This window comes from Mustelus asterias, chromosome 4 (genome assembly GCF_964213995.1).
Source record: "Mustelus asterias chromosome 4, sMusAst1.hap1.1, whole genome shotgun sequence".
Lineage (NCBI taxonomy): Eukaryota > Metazoa > Chordata > Chondrichthyes > Carcharhiniformes > Triakidae > Mustelus > Mustelus asterias.
The window spans coordinates 49,513,709-49,534,438 of NC_135804.1; the positions used below are offsets into that span (position 1 = coordinate 49,513,709).

Sequence of the window (20,730 nt, forward strand, 5' to 3'; positions counted from 1 at the left end):
GTTACTTTTTTATTTAGTGTCAAATGTGCAGTTTTCTTTTGGAAAAAGTATCTTAATGAATGTACTTTATTCCCTACTACTTCTGCCCCTCTCCAGAAAATAAAGCATAAATCCCCAACACGGGATGCACAAAAACCCTATTATTTGACTTTTGCTGGTGACTTTGCAGCTGTACAAGAGCATTTTGTGAGAATTTGGATTCTCTTTTTTTTTTGCTATTTATTACCCAGGAATGATACTGTTCTTGCTGAGATCTAAAAAGTTTATTTTTTATTAGTCACAAGTAAGACTTACATTAACGTTGCAATGAAATTACTGTGAAATTTCACTAGTCGCCACATTCCAGCATCTGTTTGGGTCAGTGCACCTAACCAGCACGTCTTTCAGACTGTGGAAGGAAACCGTAGCACCCGGAGGAAACCCACGCAAACACGGGGAGAATGTGCAAACTCCACACACACTGACCCAAACCGGGAATCGAACCCGAGTCCCTGGCGCTTGTGAGGCTGCAGTGCTAACCACTGTGCCACCCCAGATCTGATTTGTGGTCATTCTTGTGAAATGAGAAATTAAAATTTTGCCATTCTGTGAAGAATGTTTTTAATGTATCATTCAAGGCACTGCACCACAGGGCAGTATGCTAGTTCTGTTTTAAGGATAAAGGCCTGCACTGATAATTGTCTTTCTCCAGATACCTCTCGGGTGATGACAGTCCAAATTGTGTTATATCTGCCAAAGAAGTGGAAATTGTGGCAAGCAATGATTCGAGTATCAGTAATAAGGCCAGGGGTAGCAACAAGGTAAGATAGTAAACAGCACTAAATATTGAAGATGCTAAACACAGCCTTTGACTGTTATCAAATTTAATGCTGCAATATGCTTAAAATTTCTAATGAAATGTTGTACATTTGCACATCGGTGGTACATGGCATATAAAATGACCTTTTGGTGCCAAAAATCATGTTTAAGCTTAGATTCTACGTATGTCAACCCCTCTTTTCTGCTAAGGAATGCAATACCTGCATTAAGAATTGGCCTTAATTTTTCACCTCAGAAAGGCACCCATCTTATAAATTGGTGCATGGGATCAAGGAGGCGATATAAGCTGTGTTGCCAAGATGATGCTCAGGAGTTTAAGATGTGCCTACACAGACCATAAGACCTCAAGACCATATGACATAGGAGCAGAATTAGGCCACACATTGCAAATGACAAACAGTAAAGGGTGCTCCTGCTGAAAGAATGAAATATGAAGTTGCTTTCAAGCTAAAAGTTGCGAGGTTTGTTAACTCATCAGATGACTGTGCTACAGTGAGAGAATTAGGTATCAATGAAACACTGGTGTGCGAATGGAGGAAGAAAAAATAAGCCCTAAAAAGATGCTCAAGACCAAATGTGCCATGAGAACAGGGACCAGCCACTGGCCTGACCTTGAGAAGCATTTATTGGAATGGCTCCTGTAAAATTATCCAAATGGTTACATTGTCACTAGAAATGCAATTTGTATATATGGATTTAAAGTGGGCTAAATCAAACCCTGAGTCTAGCAAGGATTTCTTGAGCTGCCAACGGCATCGTTGCTTTGTGGGATGAAAACGTTTGGTGTTGCAGCAGCTGGCCAACATTGCTTACAACTGAAAGGCCTCAATGCCAAAATGACCAGTTTCCAGTGATTCACCATGAGACAGTGGCAAAAATAGGACTACCAATTATGTCACATCAGCAACATGGCTGAAACATCCATGAATTTGATATGCCCAGTTACTGAACTGTGGAGCAGAAAGATTTGGAAATATCTATGGTGGAAACTAGAAGACAAGGTGGCGTGGTGGCACAGTGGTTAGCACTGCTGCCTCACAGTGCCAGACCTCGGTTTGATTCTGGCCTTGGGTGACTATGTGGAGTTTGCAAGTTCTCCCTATGTCTGTGTGTGTTTCCTCCAGGTACTCCAGTTTCCCCCAACAGTTCAAAGAAATTCAGGTTAAGTGAATTGGCCATGCTAAATTTCTCCTTCGTGTCCAAAGATGTGTAGATTAGGCAGATTAGCCATGGTAAATGGTTACGGGGGTAGGGCAGGGTGGTGGACCTGGGTGGGATGCTCTTTTAGAGAGTTTTGCAGACTTCGTGGGCCGAATTACCGCCTTCTGTGTTGTAGGGATTCTATTCTGTGGGATAAGATTTTCAAGGACTTCCTTGGACATGCTCGTAATGGAGGAGGTACTTTGTGCACTGTGGTGAATAGAGGGACAGTCTTGGGATTGGTGCTGAAGCTGTATTACAGATTCTAAGGCCACATCAAGGTTTTCAAGGCTGTTGTGGACAAAACCAATTGTCCCCACACAACTACTGATCTTCCATACCCTCTGCTGTCACTCTGACGTTGCACCAAATTTCAAGCATTAAAATGGGGTTACAGTGAGGGGGAAGTTTGGGAAGCATTGGAATAGATGGATGGTTGACGGGGCAAAAATCTTCAAAGACTGGAAATATTTGTATTCCCCTGCTTGTGTTTTATGGTTTTTTCATCAAATCATGAAATGCTATTAATGTCAACTGTCATCAGCTCATTTAAAAAATGTACAATATCCAATTTGATGGATGAAGCGGAAGATAATTTGTTTTGGAATGATGATTCTGAAACTGAAAATGATCCAGAGTGGGACCCTCAGAATAATGCCATAGTCAAAGTGACTCGGAATGAAATTGATGAACCCCTTGTGCTGGATGCCAAAGATAATTAATCTGATGGTTTTTAAAACACTTCATTGTGATTAAAGGTATCCTTGTAGAATAAATACATCCAGTAAAATGTGTCACATTGATTTAATTTGAATTACCAGTGCTATATTTTTTATTTCACATTTAAAAATAGTGATTATCTACACCATCACTGGTGGTTCACCTTTTCGACTTGGCGCATGCATATTAATGAAACCCTGGTTTTGGAAGGATTTTTTTGATGCTTTATGTTGACTTATACACTGTGATTTATGGTAATCTGTGAGGGCATTATAATAGATAAAATGTTCTTCTTACAAATTGATGCTTGTAAATCAATACTGGTTTCAAACAATTTTAGCAGGCTTGTCTAATGTATCTTCAATGTAAAATCAATATTGTTTCATAGGATGCTTGCATGAACTCAGCGCTGTCTTGGTATAATGCAGCCTTTTTAGTACTCCTCATAGCCTGAAAGCTAAATAGTAACTGTGTTGATAAAACCAAATTGAAGTCAAACATTAAAATGCTCAACGTTTGATCTCAACTTGATTATGTCAATTGAAGCATTTGCAAAGATTAAAGAGTAGTGTTTTTCTTGTACTGAGTGCCAGTGTTGATTCTAGATCAACTGTGACCAGCTGTTGAATGTGGATTGTCCTGTTTATACTACAGCTCATTCTGGAGAGTCTACTGTTGGAAAATGTTTCATTTATTTATTTCAGTGAACTTGGAAGAGATCTTGATTGACTCTGAAGGGAGTTTGTTGTGGGAATAGATTGGTATCTCTTATTTATTCAAAACTCTTAATTTTTATTTGATGCAGGATGCTGTTTAATCAATTTCTTCATATTTGATCTGAATTTTAGGAAAAATGCTTGGGAAATAAAGTATGTACAAAAAGAACAGAAAGGCCGGCATGGTGGCATAATGGTTACCACTGCTGCCTTACAGCACCAGGGACCTGGTTCAGTTCCAGCCTCGGGTTACTGTCTGTATGGAGATTGCACGTTCTCACCGTGTCTGCGTGGGTTTCCTCCCGGTGCTCCGGTTTCCTCCCACACTCTAAAGATGTGCGGGTTAGGTTGATTGGCCATGCTAAGTTGATCCTTAGTGTCAGGGGGTGAATATGTGGACTTAAGGGGATAGGACCTGGGTGGGATTATTGTTGGTGCAGGCACAGTGGGCTTGAATGTCCTCCTTCTGCACTGTAGGGATTCTATGAATTCGGTCAAATGGTTCATACTGCAGTACCTCAAATTAGAACCTCATTTGCTATGATGAGATCAACTCATTCAGATCTGCAGTTTTTCACCTGAGTTTGTGCTGGAATGCGCAGTGCCTGTTAGATTAATGACCAAGATGATCCATCAGTATGAGATTTTGATGCGAGAAAGCAAGTCTAGAATTATTGGAAAGATGAGATTGAGCGCGATGAAGTTTGATAGGTTTTAATCATAACAGACAAACTAACCAATGTATTATATATTTCAGGTTAAAATACAACCTGTGGCAAAGTATGAATGGGAGCAGAAATACTACTATGGTAACCTCATAGCAGTGTCCAATCAGTATCTGGCATATGTCATCAGAGGTGAGAATGAATAATGTCTAGCAGATAGATGTGGCTTTTCCAAAAGAATCTTGCACAATTTCATGAACTGATCGGCTAGACTCACTAATTTAGTGGGAACATTTAGGATTTCAAAATGCAAATTTCCTTTGTTGGAACAAAAAGAATCCAACTAATACCCCATGAAGCTATAAATTAATTTGGCAGTAGTTTTTGATAATTAGTTACCGAATATTTGAGAGTAAGTAACGTTGAGACATTTTGAAAAATCCCAAGGAATCTACCAGTTTGTACACTGGAACCCGTGTATACCTTTAGTTACAGATGCATTTAAAGCAATTTGCTTTGTGTATTGACCAACTTTATGAAGTTCAATGACTTGTGCAGAGTGTTTATATCAGACTACAACTGTTAAAAACTTTGTTAATTCAGTGATGTTATATGGCTGAACAGCTTTGATTTATATGTTTACATGGAAACTAAATGTTTTTATTTTCCTTGGCACAGGGGCCAATGGCATCGGCATGGTACGTGTATTGAGTGTTGGAATGGCTGAACGGACTTTATTGAAAGGATTTACCGGGGGAGTTGCTGATTTGAGTTTTGCACACCTCAACTCAAATCAACTAGCCTGTGTTGATGAGGCAGGCAACCTGTTCGTCTGGCAACTTAATGAAGAAAATGGGAAAATACAGTATCCTTGTTCAGACAATGCATGTCCTGATTGAAATATTAATCTGCCATGTGTTGTTAAGTTAGTAAAGTATTAATGTTGCAAGCAGGTTTGTGGAGAGAGGTGTCAGCTGGGAAGTTTAGTTGCATACCGAATATGGGAGAAGTTATGAACTTTTGTCTAATTTGGGTGAAGTGAATTGGTAATTACTATTTGAGCATATAAGCCTGAGTATTAATTGTCATTAAAAGAGATGTGGTTTAATCAAGGACAGTCAGCATGCATTTGCTACGGGAAGGTTGTGTCTGACTAACTGAATTAAAGATTGCCCTCTAATTGATTTGAGGTAACAAGGTGGGCTTTACACATCTAAATTGCTAAGCCCACCTTTGATGTGGACTTTAGCAAGGTGTTTGAAAAGGTCTATCAAAAGTTCAGTTGAGAGACTAATGAGATCAAGTCAGAATAAGTTTTAAGTTCTCCGGTAAACTATAGCAATAAGCTCAAGCAATGATTTATAGCCTACCTGGGCTATATAGTTTGGGATGAGGAGCGCATAATGAATTCTATTCTTGCAACTTTGGTCTTCAAACTAGTCACTTCCCCCCCCTCCCTTCCTTCCTCACAGTGCTAGCAAGAAAAGTGGTAACTAGAAGGCATAGGTGATTTTAAAAATCTAGGTGACTCCAGGGAGCATATATTACAGTGACTTGTGATCTGGAGTGCACTGATGAAGTATTGGTGGAAGCAGATTCAATAATAACATTCGAAAGAGAATTGGATATTTATTTGGGAAGGAATAATTTGCAGGAATACCCACATTCTCCACTTTGGTCAGGTTGGCACAGTGCTTAGCATTGCTGTTTCACAGCGCCAGAAACTTGGGTTCACTTCTGGCCACTGTCTGTGGAGCTTGCACCTTCTTCCTGTGTCTGTGGGTTTCCTCGGGGTGCTCCCGTTTCATCCCATAGTCCAAAGATGTGCGGTTCAGGTTGATTGGCCATGCTAAGTTGCCCCTTAGTGTCAGGGAGATTAGGGTAAATACGTGCGGTTATGGGATAGGGCCTGGGTGGGATTAGCTTGATGGGCTGAATGGCCTCATTCTGCACTGTGGGGATTCTAGGAGAGTGTGATTAATTGGACAGCTCTACCAATGTGCAGGCCCAATAGAAAGAATGCCCTCTAATATCCTCTGTGTTGTATGCTTTTGCATTTGTGGATCACCTTTTGTGAAAACATGCTCCTGTTTAGACTGTAAGAGGTAATCGGCCAAAAAATTAACATCTCGCTAAACACTATTGTTAAAAAAAGCAGTTCCTATACTTAATGTTCAGGGAAAAAATCGTAGTGCACATCAAGAGACCTGAGGGAACACCTTTAAATACAAACAGGAGGGTCATCTGGTGCCCTTTTATTCCAGAGGAGAATGATGAAAATGATGAAGGAAATCAAACACTTGCTGTTTTACACGAAGATAGGGTAAGATGAATGGAAATCGGTAATATTAGGATTTTTACGATGGCTATTTTAAAAAAAAAGAAACTAGCTAATCTCTCTGCTGTTGCTCATGGGCAGTTTTGAATCTGGAGCACAAACCCTTGTTCTAATCAAAATGAGATTCGTTTATTAGCTACTTCCCCAGTCCTGGCTTTAGGATAACTTTAATAACTTGGATTATCTATTACCTGTATACTAAGGAAGCAAAGTTTTCCTGAAGTTTGAATAAAGATCTAAGGCTTTGGATGGTCATGATTTTCATTGTTTAACATCTCGCCAAGTGGTGCATTTATCCAATGAGCCATTGGGAGAACAAAATTAATCTAATTAGAGTTGATGAATGGGTGAATTTTCATTTCTTTGAGCTTTTGAATGTTTTATACTTGTCACTTTGTGCAGGCTGAAGTTTGGGATCTGGATATACTAAGAAACAGTAATAGTGTCTGGCCCATTGAAGCAACAGCTATGAAAGAAGGCTTCATCATTGTGAAAGGGCACACCGCAGTAAGTATAGTCTTTAATGAAAAAAAATAAATTCATTTAACTTGTCTGTTGCATGTTGAAAGTTTTGTCAAAATGATTTAGCATTTCTGTTAACTTTCTGACTACTAATCGTCTTTGTGACAGGCTTAGCAATGGCAAATCTTACAAAAGCAAGAAAAAGTTGGGACACATGAGTGGAGTACTTTTCATTATTTTTGTATTACTATTTTATTAAAGTTTAGATGCTTCGCTCCTGTGATGATTTTTCTAGACGTTTTGAGTAACGTAACTAGCATTTGTATAGCATCTTTAATGTTGTAATAAGTTTTAAGGCACTTACCAGCAGGAGTGTTATAAACTGTTAGAAGATATGAGGGCAGTGATTACAATCAAGGTTTACTTGAGGCAAGTGAGGTAGAGATGAGAGGTTGGTAAGGGAATATAGTAATGGTTTCATACAGGAGAAGGCCACTGGTCCATTCTAATTCTTTCTTTGGTGTATTTCCAATAACCCTGAATCCAATTTGTTGATCAGAACTTGTCTAGTTCCTCTTTATTGTCAGCTGTGGCTCAGTTGATCACATTCTCGCCTGAAAGTTGTGGGATCAATCCACTCCAAGCAAAATCTAATTAGATTCTCCAGTGCAGTACTGAGGGAGTGCTCCATTGATGGAGGTGTTGTCTATCAGGTGAGATGTCAAACCAACGCCCCATCTTCTCCCTTGGGTAGACGAGCAACAGCCCATGGCACTGCAAGGGGAGAGCAAGGGAATTTTCCGCCGTATTCTGACCAATATTCCTATTTTGTTTTGAAATGTGGTCGGTATTGCGTTGCTATTTGTGCGAGCTTGTGTTGTGTAAACTGGCTGCCATGTTTTCTACATGGTAACAGTGTCTACATTTCAAAAGCACTTCAATGGCTCAGTGCTTTTATTTCTTATCTGCTAGTCCCTCAAGTTCTGGGATCAAACATTCACCCTGTTTCTGTACCCTCTCCAGATGATTGAACAAAATTTTAGAAATGGGGAGAATAAAACAGCACACAGGAATCAAGATATGGTCTTATCAGGGCCAAATATATTACGGCGAGGGCTGTGTACTTCTAGCCTCTTATATTTTAGCCATCTAGATATAAAGGGTAGCATTTTGTTAAATTTTTTGCTTTTTCTGTACCTTTTAATGATCTTCGTGCCTGAACCTTTAAGTCTCCTTTGGACCTCTATTGATTTTGGGTTTCACATGTTTTGATCTATCCCTTTTAAATTCAAAGTAGATTACCTCACATTTGTCTACGCTGAAACTAATTTGTCACAGTTTTGTCCATTCACTTTATCCATCACTATCTCTTTGTAATTTTATGCTTCCGCCCACACTGTTGGCGATGTCTTTGTGTCATCAATGTTGTCTGTGATGTTCATAGTTTAAAACCTGTTAAAGCTTTTGGGTTCTACATGCAAATGGTTATAACCAGCATTTGAAGCAACATTTCTAAATAGTCTTTCTTTCTAGCGAATCAGTGAAGGTGCATTATCCCCAGATGGAACTGTTCTTGCAACTGCGAGTCATGATGGATATGTAAAATTCTGGCAGATCTACATAGAGGGGCAAGATCAACCAAGGTACTGATGTGTAATTTTCGCTAAATCTCGTTGATTGTTTGATTTAACAAATTCAGCAAATTTAAATTTGTTTTAAAAATGCAAACAAAGTTGTAAAGAAGTAAAGGCCAGAAATCACAAAAAGAAAAGTCCATCATTTAAACAGATGGATGCTGCAAATATTTAATTGCCTTAAAACCTTTGAGGTTTAATAGTGGTAAATAGCATTCTTTGACTTGTTTTTATGCTTCTTGGAGTGTGAATTGCCAGTCTAATTTTAGCACAAATGTCAGCATGGTTATAAAATGGAAAACACATTCACTTGAACCTATTGTATGAAATGATGCCTTAGCTACTGAGGAACATGACGGGCAGAGCAATATTCAGAGCAATCTGATATTAAAAATCAGTTTATATTCATTTTTGAGGAATGCTCAATTAATTTTATTTATTATGTCTTTTATCCTACTAATATTTTTAGTAATCTTGCTTTGGATCTGAGCACAGCATGGGTGCATTAAAGGAAAAATGTTTTCAACTGCATGAGTATTTATACAAAATAAATTGCATAGCTCAACCAACCCATAGTGTTTCTACAATTTGTAGTTCAATTTCGTGCATGGTAACATTCACATATTTTTACCTGAAGTTTTTCTTTCTGTAGGACTTGAAGGGACAAGTGACTAAACTGTTCAAATCAACAGTGACATTGTGGTGTGGTCCTGTGTCTTTAGAGCAGGTGGTAGTGTTAGTTTGAGTTTGGATCATAGATTACATTTTATTAAGCTTTTTCCAGTGATCATACTGCCTTATTATTGCGCATAGTTGAGTTGATCTCTTGATCTCTAATTTACCCAACTTTCCCAGTTGGAAGTGAAGTATTGGCATCAACTTTGTTCCTTGACAGTGAGATTGGTGTTTGCCTTTTGCAACATTTGGAGAGGGTACTGAATTCGGGTGATGGCAAAGCTTGCTGCGTTTTCAAATCATCTTGTATAAATATTGAATCAAATTTATGTAACCTGATTTTAACTTTGATCTTTTAATATTAGATTGGATTATTTTGGACTAGCTAAATTTTTGTTTTCTACTTTGTAACCTATGTGGGCTGCACCCTCCTTGCCCTTGCACGTTTGTTTTCTTATGCAGTTAGTATGGGAATTTGCTAGCTATTACAGGGATGTGGGCTTTGTTTCGGTTTTATGTCTACCATAAATATTTTTTTGAAATTCCTTAAATGGAAGCACTTGTTTTCCTCTTTCCAGTTGTTTTCACTGAAACCTTCTTTGCAGAGGACTGCCACTGAGGTTTCAGTGGACAACATTTTACAAGCATGAATTTCCAGAGGTGAAGGTGCATCTGCTTTCTTTAGTGAGCTCATTAGCCAGATGCCATAGTGAATTTTCATTCCTGAATGCTGATCAAGGGTTGGGATTCATTGTGTCTGTTGACTTGGGTTTTATACATACAAATGAGATACATAATTTAAATGGAAACCTGAGAATCTGTTCATCACTCTCCGCCTTCAGAATTATCCAGTTATTAAATTCATATGATTCGTGTTATGTCACATGTTTTTGAAGTGCATCTGTTTCATTTGTTTCCTATTCATTTGCTGTTTGGATCTTTTGTCAGGTGTCTTCATGAGTGGAAGCCTCATGATGGAAGACCATTATCATGCCTACTTTTTTGTGACAATCACAAAAAGCAGGATCCAGAGTAAGTTTGTATTGCAATTTTGTTACTATAAAAGTGTGCATTCCATTTGACAGACGAACAGCATTTTCTATACCACGTGCAACTGTATAGAAATGTGCTGAACGAATCTACAATTTCTTATTGAAATTTAGTCCGTAAAATAGGTAGCGCCAGGAACAATCAATATTTTAAACCCATTTGTTCTTGATGCGAAAAATGCTGAATTTTAAAGCAGTTGTTTTTGTTTTTATTGCTTATGCTCTCACCAGTCATTGAAATGGTGGAGCCGGCGTTAAAACCTGCCCTGACCTTCCCTTTTTTCTTTTTTTGCAGACTAGTAATGAAGCTTTATTTTTATGACTTAATAATGACTGTCTAAGTGACTATGGAAGAACTTAGAAACAGTACTGCAAAACTATTTTGGGATTTGTATTTTTATCTCTTCCCATTTCCCCTTTCTAGATCTCTGGAACTTGTGCCACTTTGGAACTATCCACTAGGAAGTGTCCCAAAGCAGGTTGGAGTGATTTTTCTCCTCTTTGCCCGCTCCCTTGCAATCCTCTACTGGAGACGTGCGTGGCTTTTGCTCAGCTCCCATCTATGACAACGTGGCTGAGATTGGGAGCTGCTTTGTGGGAAATCCAGGGTTTGAACCCACATCCTTTCATTGTGCTGGAGCTCCATTGAGCTGCCTCACTTGGCAATTTATTAAACTAATATTGAGCCAGGCTTTTTTTTAAAGGAGAAAATTATTGATTTCACCAAAAAAACTATGGAAATGGACCATTGGATAAAGTTCTACATTATAGCATTCACTTTATTAAATATTTGCAAGATTATTTACAAATATTGTATCATGGAGGAAAAATGGGCAAAATTTAAGCATTTTCGCGTGTCAAAAGACTAATTTTCTTTAGAAGCAAGTGCAAATTTGCCTTTAAAAGCTTTTGAGTATTTGCTTGAGATCAGACTGAAAGGACTTGTACTACTGCCCAACTAGCTTCATGTCTAAGTTGCTTGGATTTTTACCCATTGCATCAGTCTTCAGCAGCAAAATATTGCTATGCAATATAAACAAAATAACTGGCTGAGACCACTATCATTACAAGATGTGTTACTGACTGGACTAAATTAAGTGGGATTTAGCATAGGTTGCTGTTTTAAATCATGCTGCATATTAAATTCTGCCTTTTTGTGAAATTTGCTCCATTGAGTGCATTGTTGTATGGGAAGATTTTTAGTGCAACAAGCGTTACTGTTTTCATAATGGTATACCATTAAATAGGCTTTGAGGTCTGCAGTGCTTTGTATGATAAAGGTTGTTTACTCCCTAAAACTTCAAATGCTGTCCCAACTGCAGCGGTGCTCATGTAGTTTGGTGCCAAATCTGCTAATGGAAAGCCAATTCCCACTTCCGGTCACCATGATTCCAGAACTGCTGCAGAGTAATTCAAAATGTGCAGAATGGCAGTCAGGCCAGAGAACACCAAAATGCTGTGATGCAATAGTGAAATACCTGTACAGCACCTTTGAGAAAAGCCCGAAAAACCATGAGGGAAGTGTTTTCTGAAATGTTGCCTTGAGAATTTATTTGTTAATTTTGTGACCCTGCTTTCTTTGTGCAAACCAAACCTGTTATAATAGAGACAAAGTCTAGCTGAACTAAACCTAAGGAGAAAACCTATGTGAAATCAGCAGTTCAAGGTACATTGGGTTACATAAGAACATAAGAAATAGGAGCAGGAGTAGGCCATCTAGCCCCTCGAGCCTGCCCCGCCATTCAATAAGATCATGGCTGATCTGAAGTGGATCAGTTCCAATTACCCGCCTGATCCCTATAACCCCTAATTCCCTTACCGATCAGGAATCCATCTATCCGTGATTTAAACATATTCAACGAGGTAGCCTCCACCACTTCAGTGGGCAGAGAATTCCAGAGATTCACCACCCTCTGAGAGAAGTTCCTCCTCAACTCTGTCCTAAATTGACCCCCCTTTATTTTGAGGCTGTGCCCTCTAGTTCTATTTTCCTTTCGAAGTGGAAAGAATCTCTCCACCTCTACCCTATCCAGCCCCTTCATTATCTTATAGGTCTCTATAAGATCCCCCCTCAGCCTTCTAAATTCCAACGAGTACAAACCCAATCTGCTCAGTCTCTCCTCATAATCAACACCCCTCATCTCTGGTATCAACCTGGTGAACCTTCTCTGCACTCCCTCCGAGGCCAATATATCCTTCCGCAAATAAGTGGACCAATAATGCGGGGGCTGGATAGGGTGGAGGCGGAGAGATTCTTTCCACTTAGTAAGGAAGTTAAAACTAGAGGACACAGCCTCAAAATAAAGGGGGGTCGGTTTAAGACAGAGTTGAGGAGGAACTTCTTCTCCCAGAGGGTGGTGAATCTCTGGAATTCTCTGCCCACTGAGGTGGTGGAGGCTACCTCGCTGAATATGTTTAAAGCGCGGATGGATGGATTCCTGAGCGGTAAGGGAATTAAGGGTTATGGGGATCAGGCGGGTAAGTGGTACTGATCCACGTCAGATCAGCCATGATCTTATTGAATGGCGGGGCAGGCTCGAGGGGCTAGATGGCCTACTCCTGCTCCTATTTCTTATGTTCTTATGTTCTTAATACTGCACACAGTATTCCAGCTGCGGCCTCACCAATGCCCTGTACAGATGCAGCAAGACATCTCTGCTTTTATATTCTATCCCCCTTGCGATATAGGCCAACATCCCAATTGCCTTCTTGATCACCTGTTGCACCTGCAGACTGGGTTTTTGCGTCTCATGCACAAGGACCCCCAGGTCCCTCTGCACAGCAGCATGTTGTAATTTTTTTCCATTTAGATAATCCAATTTGCTATTATTTCTTCCAAAGTGAATAACCTCGCATTTGTTAACGTTATACTCCATCTGCCAGATCCTCACCCACTCACTCAGCCTGTCCAAATCTCTCTGCAGACCTTCTACGCCCTCCACACGATTCACTTTTCCACTTATCTTTGTGTTGTCTGCAAACTTTGTTACCCTACACTCAGTCCCCTCCTCCAGATCATCTATATCATAAATCTGGGAACCTCACCCGGGGTATACTTGGTAGTGTTCAACGAAGCAGGATTAATTAGTAATCCTACAGTAAAGGAACCTTTAGCTAGTAATGATCACAATATAATTGAATTTTTAGTTTGAGGAAAAAAGCAGGTCTAAGAGTCGTGTTTTAAACTTAAGTGAAGGTTTAAATAAAAGGGTACGGGGATTTTCCGAACAGGTGGAGTGTGGTGACTAGGGGATTTTCACAGCAAGTTCACTGCAGTGTAAATGTAAGCCTGCTTGTGACAGAAATAAATTAACTTTAAAACAGAACAAAGTGAACTGGGAAAATAGGTTATGGGGTAAATCAGTAGAATTGCAGTGGGAGAAGGAAGCATTTCACAACATTCAGCAAAAACCTTTTATGAATCTTTTCAATAACAGTGGATGAGTGGTGGGTTGGGACAGGTGAAAGCACAAATAGAAATAAGGTATTTTGATGATAGAAAGATATGAAATTTGTTGCTCAGCTCAGGGACAAGCAGAATATGGAATGTTTTCAACCTGGGCGAGCAGCTGAGGAGGAGAATGTGATAAAGGGTCAGAGTGTGGTATTCCTGGCAAGGACCAAATCTGACAGCTTCAGTCTTACCAATATTTTGATAGAGTAAGAGTTCTCACTCTCACTTTGTCACCAAATTATTTATCTAGCTATTTGGCAGAAGGTATGCTCGGTAAAAACATTTTGCAGCCAAAACCTGAAAATGCTACAGGATAATGGCAGTAGGTATAAAACAGTAAGAAGTCTCACAACACCAGGTTAAAGTCCAACAGGGTTGCATACATTATTTGACTTCTGGTGTTTTTACTTTGCTACTAAGGTAAGCAAGTTGTGCAATGTGAAGCATTAGCTTTCAAATAAAATGGAATGAGAAGAAAAAAAAACACTGGATTAAAACAATTTTTTAAAGGTGTCACATCACTAATACCTTGTTTCAACAAGTATTTCATTCACCATAAAGCACATTGGACTGTCTTGATATCTCGAAAGAGATCGTGACCGGTGATATATAACTGCAAGTTCATTTTTTTAAGTATTGACACATGCTGACTCTAGTTTTATCTTGCTAACTTTTTACCGTTTCTCTGTTCTGTAGTGTACCTTTCTGGCGTTTCTTGATCACTGGCGCGGATCAGAACAGGGAGCTGAAGATGTGGTGTACTGTGTCATGGACCTGTTTACAGATCATCAGGTGCAAAATCCCGTTTCTGAGCTTAAACTCTGTCCTGTTTTTAAGCTGCATTTATGCTAACTTCACCCCGTTGCTAAATTTGACAGATCAAGGTGTCAATATCTGGAGTGTCAATTTCATTTTAAGAAATGATTTTGTGATATTCCCCCCCGCCCCTCCTCGAATTTCTTTCACCATAATGAGTTTAACCCACTGGAGCTACCATTCACATCCACGGTGGGTGGCAGTGGTTAGCACTGCTGCCTCACAGTGCCAGGGACCCAGGTTCGATTCCAGCCCTGGTCACTGTCTGTGTGGAGTTTGCACATTCTCCCCATGTCTGTGTGGGTTTCCTCCGGGTGCTCCGGTTTCCTCCTACAGTCCAAAGATGTGCAGGTTAGGTTGATTGGCCATGCTAAAATTGACCCTAGTGTCAGGGGGATTAGCAAGGTAAATGTGTGGGGTTACAGGAATAGGGCCTGGGTGGGATTGTGGTCGGTACAGTCTCGATGGGCCGAACGGCTTCCTTCTGTACTGTAGGGATTCTATGATTCACAGTTTACAATGTTGCCTCACAGCTATAGAACTTGAATGCTGTACTTGGTACCCAGTGTTATTCAAATCTGGCAGATAGACTCTCAGGATTGTTTTCTTATTGCATCTTTTGTTCCTTCAGCTATAGGCTATCATTTCTAAGTTTAAGTCTTGTGCATGCTAATATCAAATAGTTCACTCTGGGTTTTCGCCTCTCCCTGGAGATCACATGGTCTGGAATGGGGGGGTGGGGGTGAGTTAATAGGTTGTAATGAACAAAGCATCGTAGCTGTGGGGGACAGCTCGGTGGATAGGATATTGGTATGTAGATAGGCTGGAAAATTGGGCGGGGATCCTGGATTCAGGATTCAATCCTGGACCGGGGAGCGGCGCGGGCTTGGAGGGCCGAAGGGCCTGTTCCTGTGCTGTATTGTTCTTTGTTCTTTAGCCATGGACAAATTGCAGGTTGAGGGGTGCAGGCAGCTGTTTCTCTGTTTATATTTCAGTTGTTTATATTACAGTGGATAATTCAAATGTCCTCCTTCTATGTGCAGCTCCAAACAGATTGTTGGAGAAACTTGCTTTGGCATTGGGTGCTAATTTGTGTATTCCTTTGTTTCAGGTTTGTCTTTTTCTGTTGCCTATTACAGGTTTCGGTGTTGTGAAATTTACCATATCTTTCTTGTATAAAATTTAGGCTTAAAGTACATTTCCTTCATTATTTTTCTCCCTTTCTCGAGTTGTGTGCAGTACCAGTATTTTCTTTGGTTATTTGGGGTCACATGCTCCAGTTTGATGATGGATTGGGATCATGTTTATCGCACCATAGTTATATCATTTTTAAAAAATATATTTCAGGTTTATGCCTGACTCTTTTAACACCAATGTACGCCCAAGTCTGAAAGCCAGCTTGGATCTATCTGCAGAATACCTAATCCTCAGCGATGTACAGAGAAAAGTAAGTTTCTTTAAATCTTTTGCATTTTATCTCTACAAACGTTCTCTTTCTGAGTGGTATGAATTTTAGTTAGTGATTCATACATAAGGTGAAGGGATCGGTCAAGTGACTAGACCTTCATTTATTCATGGTTAAATTCCATTGGGCAATGTTTAATTTCGTTCATGGGATGAGTGTCACTAGCAAGGCCAGCATTTATTGCCCATCCCTAATTGTTCTTCAAAAGGTGGTGGTGAGCCATCTTCTTGAACTGCTGCAGTAGGTACAACCACAATGTTGTTAGGAAGAGACTCCCAAGATTTGACCTAGTGATGGTGATATAAATCCAAGTCATGATATTGTGATTTGGAAGGGAATTTGTGGGTGGTGGTATTCCGATGAATTTACTGCCTTTTTGCTCCTTGGTGGTGGAGGTTGAGAGTCTGGAAGGTGATGTTGAAGGATGCGAGTTGCAATGCATCTTGTAGATGGTACTGTACCATTGGTATGGAGTGCCAGTGGTGGAGGAAGTGAATGTTTCAAAGTGTTCCCATGCTTCCACAACAATAAAAGCTGGTAGCATTCATGGAAATGTATATATACTGAGTAAAGGCCTTAACAAGTGATAGTAAAATGGCAATATATAGTGAGCAAACACACTTATAACTCGATGGCAAGCTATTTGGGCATGGTGTGTGATTTTCAAGCAAAATACTGCTTTGAGAAGTCATTCCTTTGCAACTGTTTTTAACAGGTTGGGTATTAAATTGCATTAATGGAATCTGAGATTTTAATCTCAATGTTGAGCAGTATGTCATTTTCAGTATTGTATTAATGAATTTAAAAGTTGGATTTGAGAAATTTGAGGCCATTTCTTCCTGAGGGTTGAGAATTTGTGCTTGTTTGCTTCAGCTACCAGTCCATCATTTGCCATGCATTTAGTTTTGACCAACTTATCTTTCCTTTCCCTCCTCAAACCCTGCTTCACTGCTTTGTGACATCCACCATTTGTTTACCGCTGCCCTGCTTGCCATACCAACTCTTCGCTCAGTGTTCACTAATGTAGTCCTCGACAGAATCTCTTCCCCTGGCTTTTATACCTGCTGTGAACAGAACTCCCACTCACCTGATGAAGGAGCAGCACTCCGAAAGCTAGTGGCTTCTGCTACCAAATAAACCTATTGGACTTTAACCTGGTGTTGTGAGACTTCTTACTGTTTTATACCTACTGCCATTATCCTGTAGCATTTTCAGGTTTTGGCTGCAAAATGTTTTTACCGAGCATACCTTCTGCCAAATAGCTAGATAAATAATTTGGTGACAAAGTGAGAGTGAGAACTCTTACTCTATCAAAATATTGGTAAGACTGAAGCTGTCAGATTTGGTCCTTGCCAGGAATACCACACTCTGACCCTTTATCACATTCTCCTCCTCAGCTGCTCGCCCAGGTTGAAAACATTCCATATTCTGCTTGTCCCTGAGCTGAGCAACAAATTTCATATCTTTCTATCATCAAAATACCTTATTTCTATTTGTGCTTTCACCTGTCCCAACCCACCACTCATCCACTGTTATTGAAAAGATTCATAAAAGGTTTTTGCTGAATGTTGTGAAATGCTTCCTTCTCCCACTGCAATTCTACTGATTTACCCCATAACCTATTTTCCCAGTTCACTTTGTTCTGTTTTAAAGTTAATTTATTTCTGTCACAAGCAGGCTTACATTTACACTGCAGTGAACCTGCTGTGAAAATCCCCTAGTCACCACACTCCACCTGTTCGGAAAATCCCCGTACCCTTTTATTTAAACCTTCACTTAAGTTTAAAACACGACTCTTAGACCTGCTTTTTTCCTCAAACTAAAAATTCAATTATATTGTGATCATTACTAGCTAAAGGTTCCTTTACTGTGGGATTACTAATTAATCCTGCTTCGTTGTACACTACCAAGTATACCCCGGGTGAGGTTCCCAGATTTATGATTCCGGATGGGGTACCCCAAATTGTTATGCTCCCAGGTCAGGAGGGATGAACTGGCTCTGCTTCTTTACTCAACCCCCTTGGTTGGTCACAATAAGGTTAATTTAAAAGTGGCTAATTTCCCTTGTGGATACCTACTCGCAGTCCAAATGTATTTGTTCTAAAAGGAGCCAATTTAACCAGGCTTTCTTGAGTTAAAGAAAGGGTGAATTTATTAATTACTAAAATGCAAGCAGAAAATAATAAGACGCAACATACACAGAGATTAGAAAGGAGAAGCGAGTCCAAAGCTGAAAAATACCCAGAGCAGTCTTTGGCTTGTCCATGAGGAGTAGATGGTGAATCTTTCCGACTGTTAAATTGGGTAATTCCAGTAGTGCTGACTTCGGCAGCTGGGTAGATTCTTGGTTCTGCAGGTTAGCTGGAAGGAGTCCTGCTTCCTTTTTGACTGTGCCTTTGCTGTCTTGACTTGCTTCCTGCAAATAGAAACTTTTTACCTGCAAGCAGCAGGGATGTCTAATCGATATTCTTTAGCTGTGATCCTCGCAGCACACACTAACACAGTGGAGCTGGAATAGCAGACTAGCACACAGAGACCAGAGTTATAGTTGGTTTTTAATCCCTTTTCTTGTGTATTCCTGGAAGGGGCAAAGCACAAACATGCAAGTGGAGAGGATCTCCAAAAATGTTAAAACTCTTACTGTGTTCACCCCAGTCCAACGCCGGCATCTCCACATCGCAATATAAACACACAGGAGATGGTTCCTGCTGAGATGGTAATCAGCTTCCATTATCTCCACAGGAGATTTCAGTTCAATTTATATTGCACCTCTTCCTTTGAAATATCTGTCTGAAAAAGGGTGTGAAATTCTGCTCTCTCTTTCTGGACTGAGTATAATCCACATAGGAATTCCAGCAAGTGGTTACTTTGCAGTCTCAGACAAATATTGCTTACATGTCCTTTTTTAAAAAACACGTCTTATTTAAAAGTTCAGTATGTCTGTGCATAATTCGGAGCAATGCTCTGTTGGCATGACACAAGTCTGCTCTCTGGTTGGCTTTAGAATGAACATACTGTTCCAAGAAATTGACCTGAATTTCCAGCTGATCTCATTCGTCCAATCTACATGTAGATTAAAATCACCCATGATAATTGCAGTGTTTTTCATAGAAACTCCTATTATTTCTTAATGTTCTGTCCAAAAGCAGAGAATCCCTGCAGTGCAGAAGGAGTAAGAAGTGTCACAACACCAGGTTAAAATTCAACAGGTTTATTTAGTAGCAAAAGCCGCTAGCTTTCAGAGCGCTGCTCCTTCGTCAGGTGAGTGGGAGTTCTGTTCACAAACAGGGCATACAGAGACACAAACTCAATTTACAAAATAATGGTTGGGATGTGAGTCTTTACAGGTAATCAAGTTTTAAAAGAAAAGAAGAGATTACCTGTAAAGAGTCGCATTCCAACCATTATTTTGTAAATTGAGTTTGTGACTTTATATGCCCTGTTTGTGAACAGAACTCCCACTCACCTGACGAAGGAGCAGCGCTCTGAAAGCTAGCGGCTTTTGCTACTAAATAAACCTGTTGGACTTTAACCTGGTGTTGTGAGACTTCTTACTGTGTTTACCCCAGTCCAATGCCGTCACCTCCACATCGGGCAGAAGGAGGCCATTCAGCCCATTGAGTCTGCACCGACTCTCCCACAGAGCATCTTACCCAGGCCCTATCCCCGGAATCCCATTTGTTTACTCCACTAATCCCCCTAACCTGCACATCTTGGGACACTAAGGGTCAATTTAGCATGGCCAATCCATCTAACCTGCATATCTTTGGACTGTGGGAGGAAGCCAGAGCACCCGGAGAAAATTCACGCCGGCATAAGAATGTGCAAACTTTACACAGCCACCCAAGGCTGGAATTGAACCCAGGTCTCTGGCACTGTGAGGTAGCTGTGCTAACCACTCTGCCACCGTGCCACAGGGAACAAATTTACTGTTAAGAAATCAATAAAACTATTCCCACAATTGACTTTTTCCCTATGCTTTTTCTTATCTCTACGCAAATTGATTCCATATTTTGATATTTAGAGCTAAGCTAATATCTCACTTTGGACTAATTTCATCCTTAATTAACAGAGCAATCTCACCACCCTCCGAGTTTCCTGTCCTCCTGTTGTGTCAGGTATGCTTGAATGTTCAGGTCCCAGCATTGATCACCTTCCAGCCACGTCGCTAACAGATAATGGGTCATGTTTATTTCTGTTTGAGCTGACAATTCATGTGTTTTGTGATGAATGCCATAGGCATTCCAATATAGTCTCCAGTTCTGTCTTTTTACTGTTTTTTCAAAAGCTGTTCATGCAATCTTAACTTTATATACTCTGTCATACTCTTGATTGTCATTACATTTATTGCTGCCTTGCCCTCTCTTCCTTTAATTTACCATCTCTTCCCTCATGTGATCCCTGACCCCACTATTTAGTTTAAAGCCCCTTTTACTACCCTAGTTATATTACTTGCTGGAACACTGGTCTCGGCTCAGTTCAGGTGAAGACCATCTCAATGGTACAGCCCCCACCTTCCCCAGTATTGGTGCCAGTGCCCAATGAATCAAAATCAATTTCTCCCACAGCAACATTTGAGTCATAAATTCAACTGCCTCATCTTATTTGCCCAACATCAATTTGCTTGTTGGTTTGAGGAATAATCTAAAGATTATGACATTTGGGGTTATGCTTTTTAATTTAGCCCCTAACTGCTCAGACTCTCTAAGCAGTGCCA

General features: G+C 40.1%; 1 protein-coding gene across 2 annotated transcripts in view; it reads left to right on the forward strand.

Annotated features, from left to right (window-relative positions):
* Positions 1 to 20,730, forward strand: part of edc4 (enhancer of mRNA decapping 4) — an 80,204-nt gene that overhangs the window by 2,872 nt on the left and 56,602 nt on the right. For both annotated transcript variants that reach the window (XM_078210980.1, XM_078210982.1), the window contains exons 3-11: positions 692 to 800; positions 4,213 to 4,312; positions 4,799 to 4,985; positions 6,299 to 6,443; positions 6,861 to 6,965; positions 8,454 to 8,563; positions 10,178 to 10,261; positions 14,429 to 14,524; positions 15,896 to 15,995. In XM_078210980.1, coding sequence (XP_078067106.1) covers positions 692 to 800; positions 4,213 to 4,312; positions 4,799 to 4,985; positions 6,299 to 6,443; positions 6,861 to 6,965; positions 8,454 to 8,563; positions 10,178 to 10,261; positions 14,429 to 14,524; positions 15,896 to 15,995 — 1,036 coding nt within the window. The remainder of the gene's footprint in view (positions 1 to 691; positions 801 to 4,212; positions 4,313 to 4,798; positions 4,986 to 6,298; positions 6,444 to 6,860; positions 6,966 to 8,453; positions 8,564 to 10,177; positions 10,262 to 14,428; positions 14,525 to 15,895; positions 15,996 to 20,730) is intronic.